Source organism: Phoca vitulina, unplaced genomic scaffold, assembly GCF_004348235.1.
Source record: "Phoca vitulina isolate PV1807 unplaced genomic scaffold, GSC_HSeal_1.0 scaffold11, whole genome shotgun sequence".
Classification (NCBI taxonomy): domain Eukaryota; kingdom Metazoa; phylum Chordata; class Mammalia; order Carnivora; family Phocidae; genus Phoca; species Phoca vitulina.
Genome location: NW_022589714.1, coordinates 3,041,145 through 3,060,525, shown reverse-complemented (window position 1 = coordinate 3,060,525; position 19,381 = coordinate 3,041,145). Strand labels below are relative to the sequence as shown.

Here is a 19,381-nt window from a genome sequence, read left to right as displayed (position 1 = left end):
TTGATTTCACCTCAGGTCTTGATCTCAGGATTGTGAGTTCAAGCCCTGCAACTGGGCTCCACCCTACTTTAAAAAAAAAAGTACTTGTTTATAACTAGGTTTTACAAATGTGAGGTTTCATTGTTACTAACAAGCCATTTTTTATTCTTCCTAAAATCTAGCATCACCACTCTTCTCTAAAATATGAATTATGAGCCTGGGTGGCTCAGTCGTTAAGCATCTGCCTTCAGCTCGGGTCATGATCTCAGGGTCCTGGGATCGAGCCCCGCATCGGGCTCCCTGCTCAGTGGGGAGTGTGCTTCTCCCTCTCCCTCTGCCGCTCCCCCTGCTTGTGCTCTCTCTCTCGCTGTCAAATCAATAAAATCTTTAAAAAAAAAAAACTGATCATTTAAAAAAATATGAATTATGAAAAAACTAATGACTATTGGTTAGGGATATATGACACAGAAAGAGAATATTGCCATTAAGTAAAAGCTGGTCTGACTAACCCCAGTTCCTTCCTGGCTAACACTCTGCACATCTTTATGATGTCCACATTATAGCACAACAATGATGATAAACCCTCAAAATCCTGAACTACCCTCTGAACTACCAGAGAATAAATTATGTTTGATATAGTTCAAATCAACTGCATTTTACAGTATTTTGACTATTTTTTTTTTAAGATTTTTTTTTTTTATTTGACAGAGAGCGAGCACAAGCAAGGGGAGGGCAGGCAGAGGGAGAGGGAGAAGCAGACTCTTCACTGAGCAGGGAGCCCGACTCAGAGCTCGATCCCAGGACCCTGGGATCATGACCTGAGCCGAAGGCAGACGCTTAACCATCTGAGCCACCCAGGGGCCGGCCCCCAGTATTTTGACTCTTGAAAAATTATTCAGGGCGCCTGGGTGGCTCAGTTGGTTAAGCGACTGCCTTCGGCTCAGGTCATGATCCTGGAGTCCCAGGATCGAGTCCCGCATTGGGCTCCCTGCTGTCAGCAGGGAGTCTGCTTCTCCCTCTGACCCTCCCCCCTCATGCTCTCTCTCTGTATCTCATTCTCTCTCTCAAATAAATAAATAAAATCTTTAAAAAAAAAAAAAAGAAAAATTATTCAATATGGGCATATGATGGTACCTGCCTCTTAACCAGACAATATTATTAACCACATCTTCCTATTCTCCAGTCATGCCAGCAAAAGTTTATTAAGTACTATAGGTGCCCACATACATGGTGAGGTTCTCTCCAAAATTATTCATCAGAAATAGTTGCTTTATATTTGGGTCTTTACAAAGTCGTATTAGAGTTCTCTCAAACACATAGCTTTAACGGCAAAGTATGGCCTTGAGAAAACATTAGCATTGAAATGCTTGAAGAGGTCACCTGAGAGAATTGCTTTAAGACAGCAAAGAAATTTAGCATGAATTTAATCGTTTCTTCTTCCTAACTACCAGTGTGGATATCACTATAAACTTTAAAAAACAATACTGTATGTGATTACGTTATAAAGATCAAGAGTAAACACCTATAAGATGTACTATTATGCAAATGAATAATTCCCATGGACATCTGTTCTGGACTGAATTTTGCCCCACTCTGTCCCCAATTTATATGTTGAAGTCTTCACTCCCACTGTGACTTATTTGGAGATAGGGCTTTTAAAGAGGCAATTAAGGTAAATGAGATCATTAGGGTGGAGCTCTAATCCAGTATGTCTAGTGTCCTTATAGAAAAGAAAGAGACACCAGGGATGCATGGGCTCAGAGAAAAAGGCCATGCGAGGACATAGCAAGAATGTGGGCATCTGCAAGTCAAGGAGGGAGAGCTCAGGAGAAACCAACCTGCCAACACCCTGATCTTGGACTTCCAGCCTCCAGAACTAAGAGAAAATAAATTCATGTTGTTTCAGCCAGCTGCTAAGGCAGCCTGAGCAGGCTAATACAGCATCCTATATGAGTTTTCCAAACAAAGTAGATGGAAATTCAGATGATGTGCCCTGGAAACCTTGTTAGATGACTCAGAGGGGCTCTGGTCATGAGGAAGAAGTGAGTGGCAAGGATGTTTGTGAAGAGTTTGATCAAAATTGTTTCATAAAATAAGCATGAAAAAAGTAATGTTTAAAAATGTCTTTAAATATCAAAAGCTAATGTTTATTTCATCTATATCCCTTTACGTATCTTCTTGAGTTTGCCAAAAAACTTTGTTTTCATGAGTTTTTATTGGGGGAAATGGGAGATTACCTTGTAATTAGGATTTGGGCAAATGTGGTTTTATTTACATATTAGAATGAAGTATGGTTCTCATATGAAGTTCAATTAACTGTGGAAAGAAAATGACATCATTGTGTATAGAATTCACTTTATTAAAGTGAGTTTCAAACAAATGCTATTTGGATAAATTTGGTGGGGGTTGATCCTGTAGATATATAGTATTAATAACTTATTTATATTTTTAAATAATACATCAAATTAGAACCCTCTCTCTTATCCCATGCCCTGGCGAGAGATGGCCATTGTTTTCTGGTTCACAGAAAATGGTGGCATTCACTAAGTATAACTAGAGATGTTCAGTGATGTCTTCCCATTTCTTTTTCTTTCTGGTGTTCTTTTTTTCTTCAGAAACCATGTGAGTATTTCTCATCCTAATGAGTAACAGGTAGTAGTCCCAAATGATGCATTTTCTTGAAATGTTTGTGCAGAAAACTGTCTATTTCCAAGTTCCTCAGGGAAGGTATCACACTACTGAGAAAGGACTTCACTTTGAACTAGGACATGCTCCACGGTGGAGCTACATGAAACAGTGATTATGAAACAGGAAACACTGAAACACAACTTTTCTAGGCTAGTTATCTCTATGACAGAACTGACAGAACGCAGACCCTCTTCTTCATAGTCTCCCTACCAGGGAAACTCCCCACTCCGCCCCAAATCAGAAGCCATTGCACCAGTCTAAAGAGCTTTGCTTCTGAAGAAGTGAAACCTCATGAACCATAAGACGTAAATAAAAATAGGAAAATTATTGTTGCCTTGTATTAAAATAAACATGAGGAGACACATTGAAAAATAGGGAATAGACTATGACGTGAAACATTAATTTTGGTCAAAGTGGGGATTTCGGGGCATGTATGTTCCATGTGAATTTTAGGTGCTTCCCAATTCCATCTAGTCCAGAGAATATAATGACATGCACATGGAGGGCATCATTCATGTGAATAAGCACGTAGGGTCTAAAAGAGGTTGAGCTACAGTGTGTCCACAACACGGGCAGGGTGCTCTTCCAGGGGATCCTGGTAACAAGTATCACCAGTTGCGACAGGTGTCCTATTCCTGGCAGCACCGAGTATAATGCTGAGGATACAATAGGTGGTTAACAAGTGCAAATTAAACCAGGGAGTGTCTTGTCCATGTAGTTTTGGAAAGCTGGTGAAGGGCGGGTAGTGGGAACTTTAATTGCATCATAACCTTAAATTACTTTCATCATACAGGTATTTCTGTGGTACATACAGAAGAATGTGAAATTTATAGAGTTAACAGGCATTTATGAGAAAATAGACCAGTATATTAAATTGAATAAAATATATGCCGCTGGAAAAATTATCCTGGAGTATTTATCAATGGCATGGGTGTCGATCCTCATGCTCACATAGCTGCTCCTCTGGCTTTTCCTCTGGGGGGAGCTCCTCTCCGAGGCCAAGGTCAGCTGCACCATCATCTTGTCCGGCTTCTCTCCATTCTCCGGTATGTAGTTGCCCAGGTCATTAACCTCCCCGTCACTGTAGCTGCCATCCAGCATGACCCCGCGTGGCTGGGGTATTCCACAGGTGCAAGGAAGCTGTGAACACAGCAAACACACACTGGGATGCGAGCTCAGCTCCAGCTCTCAGAAGAAACCACATGCCAGTCGGGGGTTGCCTTTTCTAGTTTCTTTTATTCCCAGTTAGGGGCGGGGCATGGGAAAATAACGGTGTTGGCACTGCAGACATGCTAAAAGAGCAGGTGTCCTGTTTTGTTCCAAGTTTGCGGAGCAACTCTGAGGGAACATCACATGGTCTCAGAGACCAACCCCTGAAGGTTCATGATCAGATAATTGTCCTGTTCTCCCTGAGGTCATAAACTGATAGGAGCCCCGATAAGAATGTTTTCAGATAACATTACGTGTGTGTAGTGTGATCGGGTGGGGATCGAAACGTGTAGCATTGTGGAAATAGTTTACTCCTGCTTAGTTCTAGTTCTCTGGAGGAAATAACCATTTGACTGCAGACAGGAGGAAGAAAGAAAAGCTTGGTGGGAGGGAAGATGATCCCGGGGGTCACATATGAAAGGAAAGTTCTTAGAATGGAGAATGTACTTCCCTGGAAGTTTTGTTTATTTGTTTGTTTGTTTTTTTAATTACACCTCTGGGTTCACAAATAATTGTTTCACCATATTGAACTGTCATCTATTTTTAGCACTAAACAATGAACACCACCATGATTAAAGGGACTTTGTCTTAATTAACTTGGCTTAGCTGCTGGTATGTGATAGGTGCTAAATAAATATTTGAAAGACTGAAAGATGTAGCCCAGGGTAAATTTCCCACTGTTTTAACATATTATTTTGTTTGCTTTTCACACCAACTGGTGAAGTAGGTGGAGGAGGGGGTGTCACCACCCCAATTTACAGAGAAGGTTTGACCTGCTCACAGTCCTGAGCCGGACCAGGCTCTATCCCTGAGCAGACACCTCACTTGTGGTAAGGTCACCTTCTCGCGCAGCTTCCGCTCCTTGCGCTCCTGCACGGTGGTCAGGTAGTTGACGGCTGCGTACTCCAGCACTGACAGGAACACGAACACGAAGCTGACCCAGAGGTAGATGTCCACCGCCTTGATGTAGGAGACGCGGGGCATGGAGGCGTTCACGCCCGTGATGATGGTGGACATGGTCAGCACGGTGGTGATACCTGCAAACAGAGTGAGAAATAAGCAGGCGTTTGCCTTTCACCGAACCCCTGGGGGAGCTTCACGCCTCTCTTCTTTGTCCCTTCTGCTCCTTCTGCCTAGAAATCTCCATCTCTGCCCCTCTGTCTAGCAAACACCAAATCATCTCTCAAGATTTAGCTTTTTTTTTTAAGATTTATTTATTTATTTATTTATTTATTTGAGAGAGCAAGAGCAAGAGAGAGAGAACAGAGGGAGAGGGAGAAGCAGACTCCCCGCTGAGCAGAGAGCTTGTCATGGGGCTGGATCCCAGGACCCTGAGATCACTACCTGAACTGAAGGCAGACTCTTTACCGACTGAGCCACCCAGGCGCCCCTAAAGATTTAGCTTTTATGAAGCTTCTCCTGTTCCTCCACCTCTCATACTTACCCATTCCCCCCCCCACATACTTGTGACACCTGTCTCACCTTGTCCTTCTGCAGAGAGCCCACCCTAGATATTTTTGGCAGCAAGATATTTATTTCCATTCAATTGGTTAAAACAGAGATTTATAGGGGCACCTGGCTGGCTCAGTCAGTAGAGCATGCGACTCTCAATCTCAGGGTTGTGAGTTCAATCCCCTACATAGAAATTACTTTAAAAAATAAAATCTTAAAAAATAATAAATAAATAAATAAAAACAGAGATTATATATACAAGCAGGTATATATGTGTTTCTTATAACTACTTCTCCAAAAAGGGGAAAAAGTGCACTAGGTATATTTCAGTACTTGTGTCCTTGTTGCTGGTGTAGAATCTCGCAGTCCTGGGCCTGTATTATCAGCTGTGAGAGCACTTCTGACAACCATCCCCATGCTGGACCTGGCTGCGCATTCAGCAATGTTGACTTGAGGATGCAGGGGTCAATTTTACCAAGAATGATGTTAACCTCATTTAGATTTTTAAAACATAGATTTTTAAAACTAGAATGTTTGTTTATTTAGCACAGTAACTGTTCAAGCTATAGAACAACTGTTAAAGGACAGGGCATTTGTCAGGGGTGTTTGCTTGGGATTTCAAATTAAGCTCAGAACATTTGCTTGGCAAATACCAAATCACAGGGGAATGGGGTCACCTTAAGGGCCAGCTCCAACTCAGTGTCACTAAAATCGGGGGGGGTCACCCTCCCTCTTGAAGCCTCGGAACCATCTGAGCAATGGTGATGTGACTGAGTGGGTGTGACATTTAAGGTAGGGGAGAGAGTTGATGGCAAATAGCTATTCATGAAATGCTTACGGAGTAGGGATTGTCAGACCTGAGTATGTATAAGAGTTACCGGGAGACCTTGTTCAAAATGTAGGTTCCGGTCCTTTCTCAGAGATTCTGATTCTATACATGTAGATGAGACACAGGATTCTTCATTTTTAACAATTTCCCCCAGAGATTCCATTGCAAAGATCCCTTGGGCCTCCTTCAGAGAAACCCTGTTATAGAATGTGGTTTCCTATGTAGGTAGGCAGAAAAAGCACCCACACACCAGGACCATCGACCCCAGAACATGGTTCTAACAAACCTAAAGGTAGGTTGTTTGCATGGGCACTCGTGGGGCCCTGGAAACAGTTTTGCCACATAGGGTCTTAATAATGGCATTTTACCTGTGAATCAATAACCTGGTGTTTCCAAGTTATCATGCCAGCAGGGGTTTAGAAACAATTTGAAATGAATGGTTTCATCTGGAAGAAATTACTTGTATTTTCAGGTGTCTGAAGGACACACTTGAGATGTTCCTTACCTAAAGGGACTCTGGCGGGCACAGCTCTGCGGTCGATCCAGAAGGACACCCAGGACAGCATGACCATCAGGGTGGCAGGAAAGTAAGTTTGGAGCAAGAAGAAGAAGATGTGGCGTCGCAACGTGAAGTTAATGTACAGACGGTTGTACCAGCCTGGGGGACACGGGAAGAAAAGATCACACACACCATAGCGACTCAGCTCCTGCACACAACCCATTCTATTCAGGGACTCATAAACGCCTTAGACACTTCACTGGAAACTTGCCATACCTTTACAGAGTGGAAGTGAGAAAAACCATGGGATAGAGTGATTATGATAACCTACACCACATGGGTGAGTCCCTCTCAAGACATCTTTGGCCCCTGTCCTGTATGGAGAGGAAGCCCCTTGACAAGTCCATTTAAGACTCTTGTTACTCATCGTTTGGGGCAGAGCCCAGCAATGTCACCATCACTTGGCTGCTTGTTGGAAATGCAGACTCTCAGCCCCACCCCAGATCTACTGCATCATAATCTCCTTTTTTTAACAATACTCTCCACATGATTTATATGCATGATAAAGTTTGAAAAACATTTATTTAAACAAGCCCCTTTAGATTTCTTTATGGAGGACAGTGATTTAAAGTTGAAATACCAAGCTAACCCAAACATTGCATTTAGGAACAGCGAACGATCACAGATGCAGCTATGCTTTAGCTCTACCCTTCTGTTCTCTACAAGGAGGAAATACACATGGAGGCGTTCAAAGGAACAGGAGAAAGATGGAAGGAAAAGGAAAAAGCAGGATAAACCGGGGATGATGAGGACTGAACATGAAATGGAGACTTGGCAACACTAACTTGAAAACCTGGCATCTTGGACAATTATAATGCAATGGCTATCATTGTAAAGTAGTCGCAGAGAGAGACTGTGGAAGTGCTGTAGACTGAATGTGTTCCGCCCCAAATCTGTATGTTGAAACCTAATCCTTCATGTGATGGTATTTGGAGGTGGGGCCTTCAGAAGTGATTACATCATGAGTGGGATTAGTGCCCCTCTAAAAGAGACCCCAGATTGCTCCCTTGCGCCTTCCCCCATGTGAGGACACAGCGAGAAGGTGGCTGTCTATGAACTAGGAAGCAGGCTCTCATCGGACACTGACTCTGCCAGCATCTTGATCTTGGACTTCCCAGCTTCCAGAACTGTGAGAAGTAAATTTCTGTTGTTTAGAAGCCACCTGGTCTATGGTATTTTGTGATAGCAGCCCAAACAGACTAAGACAAGAGGAAGTGTCAGAATGCTAAGGATGAAGTGGGGGTCCCCCGAAAACCAAGACTCCTGAGTGATGTGTATAGAAGATGAGATATGCTGGATTGCCATGATATGCTGGGAGTAAAAGAGTGCCCTCTGTTACAGATTAGAAGACTTAAAAGGTTGCACTTCCTGTGCAGTCATGCAGTGTTTTGGCAATAGAAACTACATAAAGAGGGGCGCCTGGGTGGCTCAGTCGGCTAAGCATCTGACTCTTGATCTCAGCTCAGGTCTTGATCTCAGGGTCATGAGTTCAAGCCCTGCGTTGGGCTCCACGCTGGGCATGGAGCTACAGGAAGGAAAGAAGGAAAGAAAGAAAGAAAGAAAAGAAAGAAAGAAAGAAAGAAAGAAAGAAAGAAAGAAAGAAAGAAAGAAAGAAAGAAAGAAAGAAGAAAAGAAAGAAAGGAGGGAGGGAGGGAGGGAGAGAGAGAGAGAGAAAGAAAGAAAGAAGAAAGAAAAAGAAAGAAGGAAGGAAGGAACGAACGAACTACATAAAGATTTGAATAATATCATCCTGAAGGGTGATTAGTCAAGACCGAGGTAAGGGTTGGAGAGAGCTGTTCACCTCAGGGCCAGAAGGAAGAGCACAGGCAGGCCTCCAGGCAACGAGGGGTGGCAAGCCCATTCCCACCTGAGCCTGGAAGCTCACAAGGTCATAAAGAGGGCCTGTGCAAGCAGTCTAGTTAAGAGAGAATTCGTTCCAGGAAAAAGAAAAAGAGAGAGAGAGAGAGATTAGTTGAGTAGGACAGAGAGAATGGAAATCAACAGAGCTAAAACTGAACTGTTTCTTGCCTGCAGAGGAGGGGGTTCTGGGAATCCTACGGGGGGTGAGATGTTAGCTGCTAACCTGGCAAAATGATTGGCTCAAACAAACCTCCTCACCTCGCTTATGTTTGAGTCCTTATTAATATTTTCTAGCTTATCACTTCGGTGTTTTGGTGGTATGCACAAATCACCTCTCCCCCAGTGCTTGCCACCCCCTAGAGCCGATTTGGCTTCAAATCCAGGTGGCACAAGCTCTGCTTGACAACCAGTCCACACCTTCCCTAAAACAGAGGGTGACCCACCGAGCCAGGCTAAGCCCTACCTGTGCTGCTGTAAAAAGCCAGTTTAGTGGTGGTGTGGAACTCCTGAATGAGGAACTGGGAGAGCGAGATCCGCTCATCCGTCTTCAAGGAGTCGTTGCCTTTTTTCCAGTACAGCATGAGGTCGTCCTCCGTGTAGGCATCTGAGAAGATGGGAGACAGTGTCAGGCGCAGGCACGTGGCGGGGAGACGGGCCTGTCTGGGGGGCTCCGTGGGAGCAGCTCCTGGTCTCCCACACGAACTATGGGGATGGTGGTAAGAGAGTTTGAATAAACAAGCCACAGTCTAAACAAAGCAAAACATTTAAAAAAGACAACTTAATTCTCCCCAGTCTTCCAGAAGTCATCAGAGCAAAGCTCTCAAGCCTAAATGCTTCTAATTCCTGCAAAAGCGTTCACCCCACAATTCAGCCTGCCATTTATTAGGTTAACACAGATGAAATTGCTATACTTGTAGAGCAGAAATGGTGAAATTGTGGCAAAATTGCCTTACAAACCGAGGCTGATTTAGCCCTTTCTTTTCTCCTTCCAAAGTGTAGTAATGCATCCACTGATGCCGAATATCTTTAAATACTTGCAAGGTAATTAGGGCTGCATTCTAGCGAGAAAGGACCATAAAGTGATGGCTGCAGAACACAAGTCCCTTCTCTTGCAGGCTTCCGGTTGCTCCTACCCAGGGTAAAATCACAGTGAGTCCCCCAGAAAGGACCACGCCCTCTGGTGCTGCCACATCCTGACCCTCGCCTACTTTAGGTGAGCACACACATTGACTCCAGTTGAGCAAACCTACCTGCAGCCTGGACAGAACTGAGGTAAAACCTAACAGTGGCCAGTCCAGTCTGCTCACGTGTTAAACAGTTCTTTCTGGAGCTCCCGGATGCCCTATTTCATGCCTCTGTTTTATTCTATGTCTTACCCTTGACCTTGTGATGGTTGGTTTCATGTATCCACTTGGCTAGGCTAGAGTACCCAGTTAATCAATCAAACACTAAATTAGGTGTTGCTCTGAAGATGCTTTGTGGACGGGATGCCTACAACCAGTTCACTTGAAGTAAAGGAGATGATCCAGGATAATGTGGGTAGGCCTGATCCAATCAGTTGAAAAGCCTTAAGAGCAGACCTGAGGTTTCCCCAAGAAGAAGAAATTCTGCGCGTGGAGGGCAGGCTCAGGTCCCACCTGGGGGTTCCCAGCCTGCCCTTCCCGCCAGCCCGCCCTGCAGATGGCAGACTTACCTCACCAGCCCCCACGCTCGTGCAAGCCAATTCCTTGCACTCAATATCTCTTACTATGTATCTCCAATATTCTGCTTCTCTGTGCATCCTACCTGATGCAACCTGGAAGACGCTCCATTCCCAATGGAGCTGCCTGGGTGTACTAGGGAAAGCACGGTACTGGAGCCAATGAGTTAAGTCCTTAGTGCTATGTCCTCAGGCAAGTTACATCCTTCCATGTATAATGGAGATAACAGTAACCTTCTTCCAGGATCTGGTGAGGATGAAATGACAGCAGGTGGAAAGCTACTATGGTGTTGGTCCAGGGATTTATTACTCCCTCGGTCCTGGGATTTATTACTCCCTTTTCCCACAATCAGTGCCCTATGGAGCTGTCCATTTGACCCCTGCGTCAACATCCCTGCCCTCCTCGGCCCCAGATGGCTGGGGCCAGGGGATCCCTGACTCATTGCCACAAATGCAGGCAGGCTTACAAAGGTGCACTATGTCAAAGAGATTCTTCACTAGGGCTTGGTCACCAGCCAGGAAGGGCCAGTGGGCGTGTGCTGGTATTCACTTGGAGGAGTGGGCCAGCAGGAGTTATGGGGGAGTCCAGACTGTGCCCACCAGAGGAAGCATTTGGGCAAAAATTGAAAAAGAGAGCAGCTGTGTAGAGAGCTGGAGATGCAAGTGAGTAGTCCTTGACGCCGCCTCAGTCTTGCTCTTCCTGGCTCTTAACCTGTGCAGGGCGTCCATGTGTGCAAGTGTCCTGAGGCCCCTCAGTTGTGCCTGAGGCTCTCTAGCACCACTTATGTTCACCTTGGCAGTTCCCTCGGGCAATTGTTACCAAACTTGTTTTTGCCAAGAAATCTTTTTTTCAACAGAAATCTCATTCAGAGGAACAATAAAACAGATCAAAAATGAGCTCACGCATTGGACGGCAGGTAGAAATAGCTGCACAAGGAGACACACTTTGCTGAGCCCTCTACCCCTCTCCCCAGCAGTTGCCCGGGTTCCTGCAGAACCAAGTTTAAAACCATTGCCATAGCGCATTTAAAAGGGTCAATTATGGGAACAGAGGTTTTAGTTTCAAATTTGTTCCTAATTTTCAAAATTACCCTGCACTTGGCTTTAATCTAAAAAAAAAAAAAAAAATCACTTGAAAAAATCACTAGCCATGAATGAGGAGCACATGCTGTTCCTGCTACTGAGAGTTAGTGGTGTTGGGAATTACTCGCCACCTGTGTGCTGATGTCCCGGACAGTCTACTCACAGCTTTCAATTTCAAGGGAGCACGTTTGTGTGTCCAGGGGAAATCGGCTGAAGTCCATGTTGCACATTGCAGTCACTGTAACCCTAGAAACAAAAAGACAAAATACAAATTTTCAGAGGCTGCAAAATACAAGTGCAAAATGATGAACAGAAAAAGGCTCTGCTTCCTTCCAATATAACTGCCTCCTTATAATTCATAAGCCAAGTGTCAAGATTTAGATAAGTAGCTTATGGATGATAGTCATTGTAGTACTCTGGGTTTTATGTTTAACTCCAGAGTGTCTCTACCAACTTCTATCAGATTCAAGCATATTAACGAAGCAATGGTCTCAATCGATATAAAAATGGGAAATAAAAACTCGTATGACATTGTTTCTTAAAAGAAACCATAGGACCATATATTGTTCTCTGGTTTTAGATAAATTCAATTTTTTTCTGTTCTTTTATTGATTTTACCTATATTCAATATTTGTATACAACATATCAGAAATAATATTAATGAAACCCTTCTGCCAGTGGCCAAATTGGGCACTTTTTCTTTTACGATGTTGATATATTTATATTGATAATAATATCTCCTAGTGGGCATTGGTGTTTTTAGTGGATAATTCCATGGAGATCATAGGGTAATGAAAAGACACTGAAAACTTTTTTGTACCAGCATGCAAGCACTTGCTGGCCTCTGATGGTTTTGTTTCAGAGTTTACACAGGAAAATGGGCTTCTGCATCGAAGAATAAACAAACACAGATCATGAGTCACAGACGAAAGATCTCCTGTCCCGTGGGGAATCTCATGGCAGGACATGAATAACAGTTATTGGCTGATACTGAACAAACTATTTTTCCTTCAACCACAAAAAAATTGCTATGTATAAGTTGTAGAAACTGTCTGGATGATTCATGGCCAAAAGGGAAAAAAAAAATCACTTTTAATTGAAATGGAAATTTCAAGGGAAAGAGCTTTCTTGAAATTGAATTATCCAAATATCTGCTTTATTTTCCCCATTCCAGTTGAGTCTGGCATAGTTGTAATCTGAAAAGGATTGTCTATTGCTGGCAGCTGGGTAGCCTTATCTCCTCTGGAAATCCTGATAAACAGGGTGGATTGAGTGGGGAGGAGTCAGGATGGCAGCTGGACCCCTAATGGGTGGGCTTCCGTTTCTACTATGCCTGATGGCATCCCCAGCAAGAAAGAAACTAGAACCTAAGTTTGGTGACTTAGAGCTAATGAAATCTCAAATGTAGGAAGTTTTTGCTATCAACAAAAGGATTGAATATCTCTTCTCTTTGCATCAGGAACAGATATTTTTAGAATCACAGATATCAGACTGGTTCTTTGCACCCTGACTTGATGTTTTTCCAACTTGTAACTCACACACCACACATTAAGCACAGTTTGTGGTTTAATCCATACTATGTTTATTTTTGTTTCCCCATGTCTCTTTAAATTGATTTATTGGGGTGCATCTGAATGGCTCAGTCGGTTAAGTGTCCGACTCGTGATTTCAGCTCAGGTCATGATCTCAGGGTAGTGAGATCGAGCCCTACATTGGGCTCTGCGCTGAGTATGGAGCCTGCTTAAGAGTCTTGGGAGAGAGTTGTGGGCATGCCATGAACCTAACAAATCTTTTCCTCTGCCCACAATCAAGGCATCTTTTTTTTTCACTTAAATCAAACAAACCTATGATTTCATTTGCGATGAAAAATCAAAGCATCTGTTTTTAGCCACAAGGAGGCTCACTGACAACTTTGATTCTGAACACACAGGAGGTTTTCCACTTCCTTGTTTGTTATGTAGTGCTTCTGTGATCACATCCAGCGGTGTGCTGGACTAAACTTCATCTGGCTCAGGAAAGCTGCCTGCTAGATTTTCAGGAAGTTTGTAAGCTGGTTGTCCAACAGAGCCATTAGTTTTTTTTAAAAAGAGTTTATTTTTAGCAATCTCTACACCCAACGTGGGGCTTGAACCCACAATCCCGCGATCAAGAGTCACACACTTTACTGACGGAGCCAGCCAGGCACCCCTAAATATAGCCATTATTAAAAATTAAATTATATAAACTCAAGCAACTTATATTTAAAACAAGCTAATAAATACTCAAAACTCATCACTTCTTTTTTTTTTTAATTTTTTTTATTGTTATGTTAATCCCCATACATTACATCATTAGTTTTAGATATAGTGTTCCATGATTCATTGTTTGTGCATAACACCCAGTGCTCCATGCAGAACTTGCCCTCCTCAATACCCATCACCAGGCTAACCCATCCTCCCAACCCCCTCCCCTCTAGAACCCCCAGTTTGTTTTTCAGAAAACTCATCACTTCTTAATTATTTTACTATTATTGATACGCCTGAGGTTACATCTATAATGTTTACTTGGTGGAAAATACTAACAGTGTGCTACTATGCATTCTTCCCAACTCTGCATTGAGTGACAACAGGTTGGTAGTTTGAAGTCAGCTGTGATGAGAGTATTTACACTACAGAAATCAGCAAATGCTACAAATCTGGGCTTGATTAATTGTTTTGTAGATTGTCTAGAATTAAGAAAGCAGATTAAACCAAAAATGTGTTGTATCTTTTTGCCATTATATATAAATAGTATAAAAAATTAAGGATACACTCTTCCAATATTTAAAAGCTATTATCCAATTCAGCAAGGAAGCTGCTATGTCTTTGATGAATGAATGAAGTTCCTACATAGTCCTTGGCTGTTTCATTTTTGTCTTACTAAAATAAACAAAAATAGGGGCACCTGGCTGGCTCAGTTGGTACAGCATTTGACTCTTGATCTCGGGGTTGTGAGTTAGAGCCCCATGTTGGGTGTAAAGATTACTTAAAAATATAATAAAGCAAACAAAAATATCAACAATCATTTATCCGATCTACACTCATTTGTAAATCACATAATCACAAAAATGTTTACAAACATTTATTCATAGCATGATTTTATAGAATTATTGTTGGCGATAGAATTATAAAAAATAATAGTAGGTTATATGTCAATTATATCTCAATAAAACTGGGAAAAATGGGATTTTATAAGAAATAGGAAATCATACTGAAGTTGTAAGTGTATGGATTTATAACAAAAAGTATTACATATATTGTTTCACTTATAAGTCATGTACTCTACATCCTTTGTATCAGCCATGTTTATAATAAGCTTATGTACACATATGTATGCATACGTTCACCCCAGACAACCAGTAGTTAAATATTTACCAGCATACCAGTGGTCACGTGCATTACGGTCTAGTCTTGTGTGTCCCTGGTGGTGCCATCAGGTTGTGCTGTTTTGTGGGTGGTTTTTGAGCTTTAGGATGTCTTGACAGCCTGCCTCAGATGTGAGGACTCCAGGGAAAACCAACCCAACATGGCTGGGGAAGGGACTGCACCTCCTTGACCCTCCTGAGTACTTCTATGGGGGGGGAGGCATTTTAAGCTGTGGAAAGGAAAACCCCATACCTCAACTCTGAGCCTAGCAACTAATTGCTTTAGGTCCCAAGCCAGGGTGGGTATTGAGGGGTCATCATAAATATTCCTTTGGAGGGTGGGGGCAGAAATTCAGCTTCAACATTGCCATCTTTGACCCAAAAGATACACTGTGCCACTGTCCAGGCATCCCGTACTTAGACACTGGTGTATGGATTCGTCTTTACCGAAACGAAGTCTTTAAAACTGAAATACACCAGGGCGCCTGGGTGGCTCAGTCGTTAAGCGTCTGCCTTCGGCTCAGGTCATGATCCCAGGGTCCTGGGATCGAGCCCCGCATCGGGCTCCCTGCTCAGGGGGGGGAGTCTGCTTCTCCCTCTCCCTGCCCTCCACCTGAGCTTTCTCTCTCCATCTCCCTCTCTCTCTTTCTTGAATAAATAAATAAAATCTTAAAAAAAAAACAAACAACAACTGAAATGCACCATGAGCCCAGCACAGGAGGAGTAAATCAGCAAGCAGAGCCCCTTCTCCGTGAAGGCCTGCGGCTCATCTGCACACATCCGTGCCCCCCTCCCCCGGGGAAGGGGGGCACCATGAGTTTCTAAAGCTGGCTGAGCAGTGAAAACCAGGCTGTGGCGCCTGTGTTTAAGGAAAGCTTCTCCAGGTCAGTGATTAATGAGCACTTGAACATTTCTAAGGCATCTGCGCTCATAAGAAAAAAAGACTGTATTCTTCATATTTAAAAGTGATGCTCAGAATACCATTTAAAGTCATAAAGCAGCCCGGGATTTCCAGTTTTTTCAGTAGGACACTGTGGTGAGAAAGGATACCAAACATGCCTGTGGCTAGTCAGGTCAGCTAAGAGAATTTCTCCTAGTCCAAGTTCTAAAATATACCTGAAAGATGGGAACTGAGACATCTAAGGAGGCAAGTCTTTCAGAAGAATACATTATCTATTTCGCTGAATCCCACTAGAGTCTACATAAAGAAAACTAAATAAAACTTTGATTAAAGTTTTTAAATTAAAATAGAACCTCCAGGATAAGGCCTAAATCATAAGTATCAGCTGGAGAACTTCCCACAAATGTGTTTCTGAGACTAAATAATTCCTTACAATTTTTTCTCGTGCGTAAAATTGGTCTCCCTTGACGTTGAAAAGGTGGCGCCTCCTGAGAGGTTAGAAGTTGGCCATTGAAAGCCAAAGAGCCAAACTGCAGTTGTGGTTAATGACCTGCCTTTCCGCCCCTGCTTCAGGAGTCAGGGGACCTCCAGGTTAAGGGCAGAGCGCGGGCGCAGGGGGGCTGCCAGGGTCTTACCGGAGGCTGTAGAGCACTTTCCCGTCCGGCTGGACCCGCAGCATGACGTTGTCCGTGGTGGTGTCGTGGATGAAGGAGCGCTTGGAGTGCACGAAAAACATGTCGGGGACCCAGATCTTCTTCACTAGCCGGCCGTCAAACGTCATGCTGAGGTTGTTGGTGCTCGGGAAGGACAGCCTCTCGTCCTTCCAGTAGTGCCTCAGGTAGAGGGTCATCGTGAAGTCCTGGAGGGGAGGGGGAGAGAGGGGAACCCCACGCACTGAACCTACTGGGTGTCTGCAGGACCCGGGGCGCCCCGTGGAGCCAGCACCTGGCTGGGAATGAAACCGCAGAGTCGAGGTCTTGCACCCGGTCCCTGGGGTTTGCTGCAGTAGGAGGAGGACTGCAGGGGAGGGACTCAGCCAGAGACTTCTAGCAGAACCCGTTTCCACAGCCCAACCCCCGGCATCTGCCCCCACACTGGCAACGTGCTGCCGCCAGCACTGCTGATCCTCAACGTGCTGGGGGGACGGGGTGGGTGGGAAGGGCTAGATAAGCACCCCAGCTCCTTGGGCCCTCAGCTGGGATAACCCTGAGTGTGTTCTTCGCTGACTCTCGGAGTTCCCCCAGTGGGACTGAGATTCACAGTAGGAACTGGTTTGAAGGCACAGGCCTTTTCCTTTCTCCCCATCCCTGTCTCACCTCCCCCCACTCTTCTCATGTTTCCGGGGATCACCTCCCAAATAAACTACTTGTGCTAGAATGTTTCTCTCAAGTCTGCTTTTTGGAGAACCCAAACTAAGATAAGGCTGTAAACAGTCCTGTAAGTCGAGGACTTGTAGAACTTTCCATTTTCCCACCTAAACCCACTAAAAAGGGAAAAAAGGGACCCCTTTCAGCTGTTCCGCATTTCCATATCCAGATACAGGATCTCCAGCTGTAGAACATCTGGTCATTGACAGCTGCAACCTTGGACCCTACTGTTTCTGTGGAGAGCCTTTGCCTAGAGAGCACATGCCCGTGGCAAGAGCCTAGGCACTGGAGGGAGATCAACTTTGCCATCCAGCTCTGTCTCATACCAATTGGGTGGCTTTTGGCAAGAGTCTTAACCTTCCTGAGCCACCTATAAAATGAGTATGGGCATTCCCGTGGCCCGGGGAGTTGTGAGACCCAGTGAATTCGGGTGTGTGTACGTCCTGGCCCAGCACAGGCCCCGTGTGAATCCACCTGCCCACAGCCCCAGCAACAGAAGCGCTTACCATGTCGACCTCTGAGATACTGTCCAAGCTTTCCACCTGCACATCCACGCCAACAGGAATGGCCGGACCTGCAAACGGGGCGTGGCAAGAACATTTATTCTTTTTACTTGAATTTTTACTACAGGCATGAGGAGCGTTCCCCCTGGAACCCGTTTCCTCAGCTTCCTGCCAGATTTGAAGGTTTGGCGTCCCCACATGTCAAGCTGAAGCGAAGCCAGAAATCAAAGGGTTGAATCATGGGCTGGCTCCCTGGAATATTCCAACAAAGGTTGCTGTTGTTTTGTTTTGTTTTTTAAAGCTTTTGTCTGAATCATTCCGGTGATTCTGAAACGACGAGGTTCCTCTGAAGCTTTCTTCTTTGGTTACACATGCTCATCGAAAGGTACAGTGAAGACCTAGCTCAAAGCTGGGTCTAATCTAAGGATTTACTCCCTAGCACGAGGTCGTCTACTTTATTCTTTATGTTTGCCTCCTGATTTTGTCATGGAAGCCAATGTCTCTGTCTGGCCATGAGAAAGGCACTGCTTGGTAAATAGGCACCCAGAACCAAAGCCACATTCAGGTCGTTTGCCAAGCCCACAGATCTGCATCTTTGCCACATGATGGAGTCGCTTCCAAGGGGGACATGATGCACCAGGGTGGCCTTGGAACATTAGAATTATTTTTTTTTGGCATTTCTAGGCCATGAAAACGTAATATTCATCAAGAGAAGGAAAGCATTATAAAGGGCTGCCCCTTTCTCTCCCTGGATGTGGGGCAGGCTTGGAGCACACTTGGATTATCATGGATGGAGGTAAGTTAGATCCAACAGCGGCAGGTTATGGATTGGATAGACACCCCCTTCTAGAACCTGTTTATTCTTTGGGTGAAGGTGGCTGGGAGAAATAAAAAACTGAGAACAATTTCTAAAATAAATATTTTATTCCAGGAAGAAACCCATATGGATGAAAACCCTATTTGACACTGAAGGGGTTGAAATCCACCAGCTGCAGGCTAAGCTTCAAAGGGCTGTGACAGCCCTCTGTACTAGATCATTATTTTCTCAAGCTATTTTCATTTAATTAAACCCAGCAGACCACACTCTGCCCTCAGATTGACACCCACAGTCTCGTCTGCCAGTTCCCAGATGAGCACGAATTTAGTCGAAGGTTGTTATTTCTGAGCATTTTCAGGAGGCAGCTTTGGGCTGCAGCTGCCTGGTCTTCCCCTGGCCCGGCCCACAGCCAGCTGGCCTCACCAGTCCCCAGCCTTCCTGACGGAGCAGCGGCCGGACGACAGCTCAGCTAGCTAGCCTGGGAATGTGCTTAGCAGAGCTCACGGCAGGGCTGGGCAGCGGCGATGCTCAGAAGATGCTGTGGGCTCCGTCTTGGCCCCCAAGCACAACGGAGGCAGACCTGATTGGGGGAGAGCAAAGCAGGGTGGTCCCTTGGTTTGACTTCTACCCGTGGACAGGTGGACAGACCCCACCATGAGTGCATGTCTCCTACCTCCGAAGCCGGGCCTCATGCTGAAATCATGGTCGTCTATCCTCAGAAGCTGCTCTGATTTGGTCAGTGGCGATTTGGTGATATCAGGGCTTCGCTTCAGAATTGGGCTGCCAAGGGGGGAGAAACAGGTTCATCACAGATTCCAATCAAGACAGATAAAAAAAAAATTTGCAGTCAGATTTGATCGTGACAGGTTTGATGCGATGTGTTATTTCTTCTTTTAAGCTATTGGATATTCTCTCTTCCTCTCTCCAGCTTTCTGGATAAATGAGCTGACCCAGAAGGTCCAAGGCTGTGGCTTAGAATCATAACTGAGGAACTTTAAAAATAACAATGCCTAGGCCCCACCTCAGAGATTTGGATTTAGGTGCTCTGGGAAT

The 19,381-nt window shown here is 44.5% G+C and overlaps 1 protein-coding gene across 1 annotated transcript in view; it reads right to left on the bottom strand.

The window, feature by feature from the left end:
* Positions 1–1,086: 1,086 nt before the first annotated feature.
* The window catches only part of GABRR1 (gamma-aminobutyric acid type A receptor subunit rho1), a 33,573-nt gene continuing 15,278 nt past the window's right edge, over positions 1,087–19,381 (bottom strand). Inside the window, exons 2-9 of the mRNA XM_032409292.1 lie at positions 19,002–19,108; positions 17,515–17,582; positions 16,277–16,500; positions 11,522–11,604; positions 9,040–9,180; positions 6,663–6,815; positions 4,717–4,913; positions 1,087–3,807 (exon numbers count right to left, since the gene is read on the bottom strand). Coding sequence (XP_032265183.1) covers positions 3,514–3,807; positions 4,717–4,913; positions 6,663–6,815; positions 9,040–9,180; positions 11,522–11,604; positions 16,277–16,500; positions 17,515–17,582; positions 19,002–19,108 — 1,267 coding nt within the window. The 3' untranslated portion in view covers positions 1,087–3,513. The remainder of the gene's footprint in view (positions 3,808–4,716; positions 4,914–6,662; positions 6,816–9,039; positions 9,181–11,521; positions 11,605–16,276; positions 16,501–17,514; positions 17,583–19,001; positions 19,109–19,381) is intronic.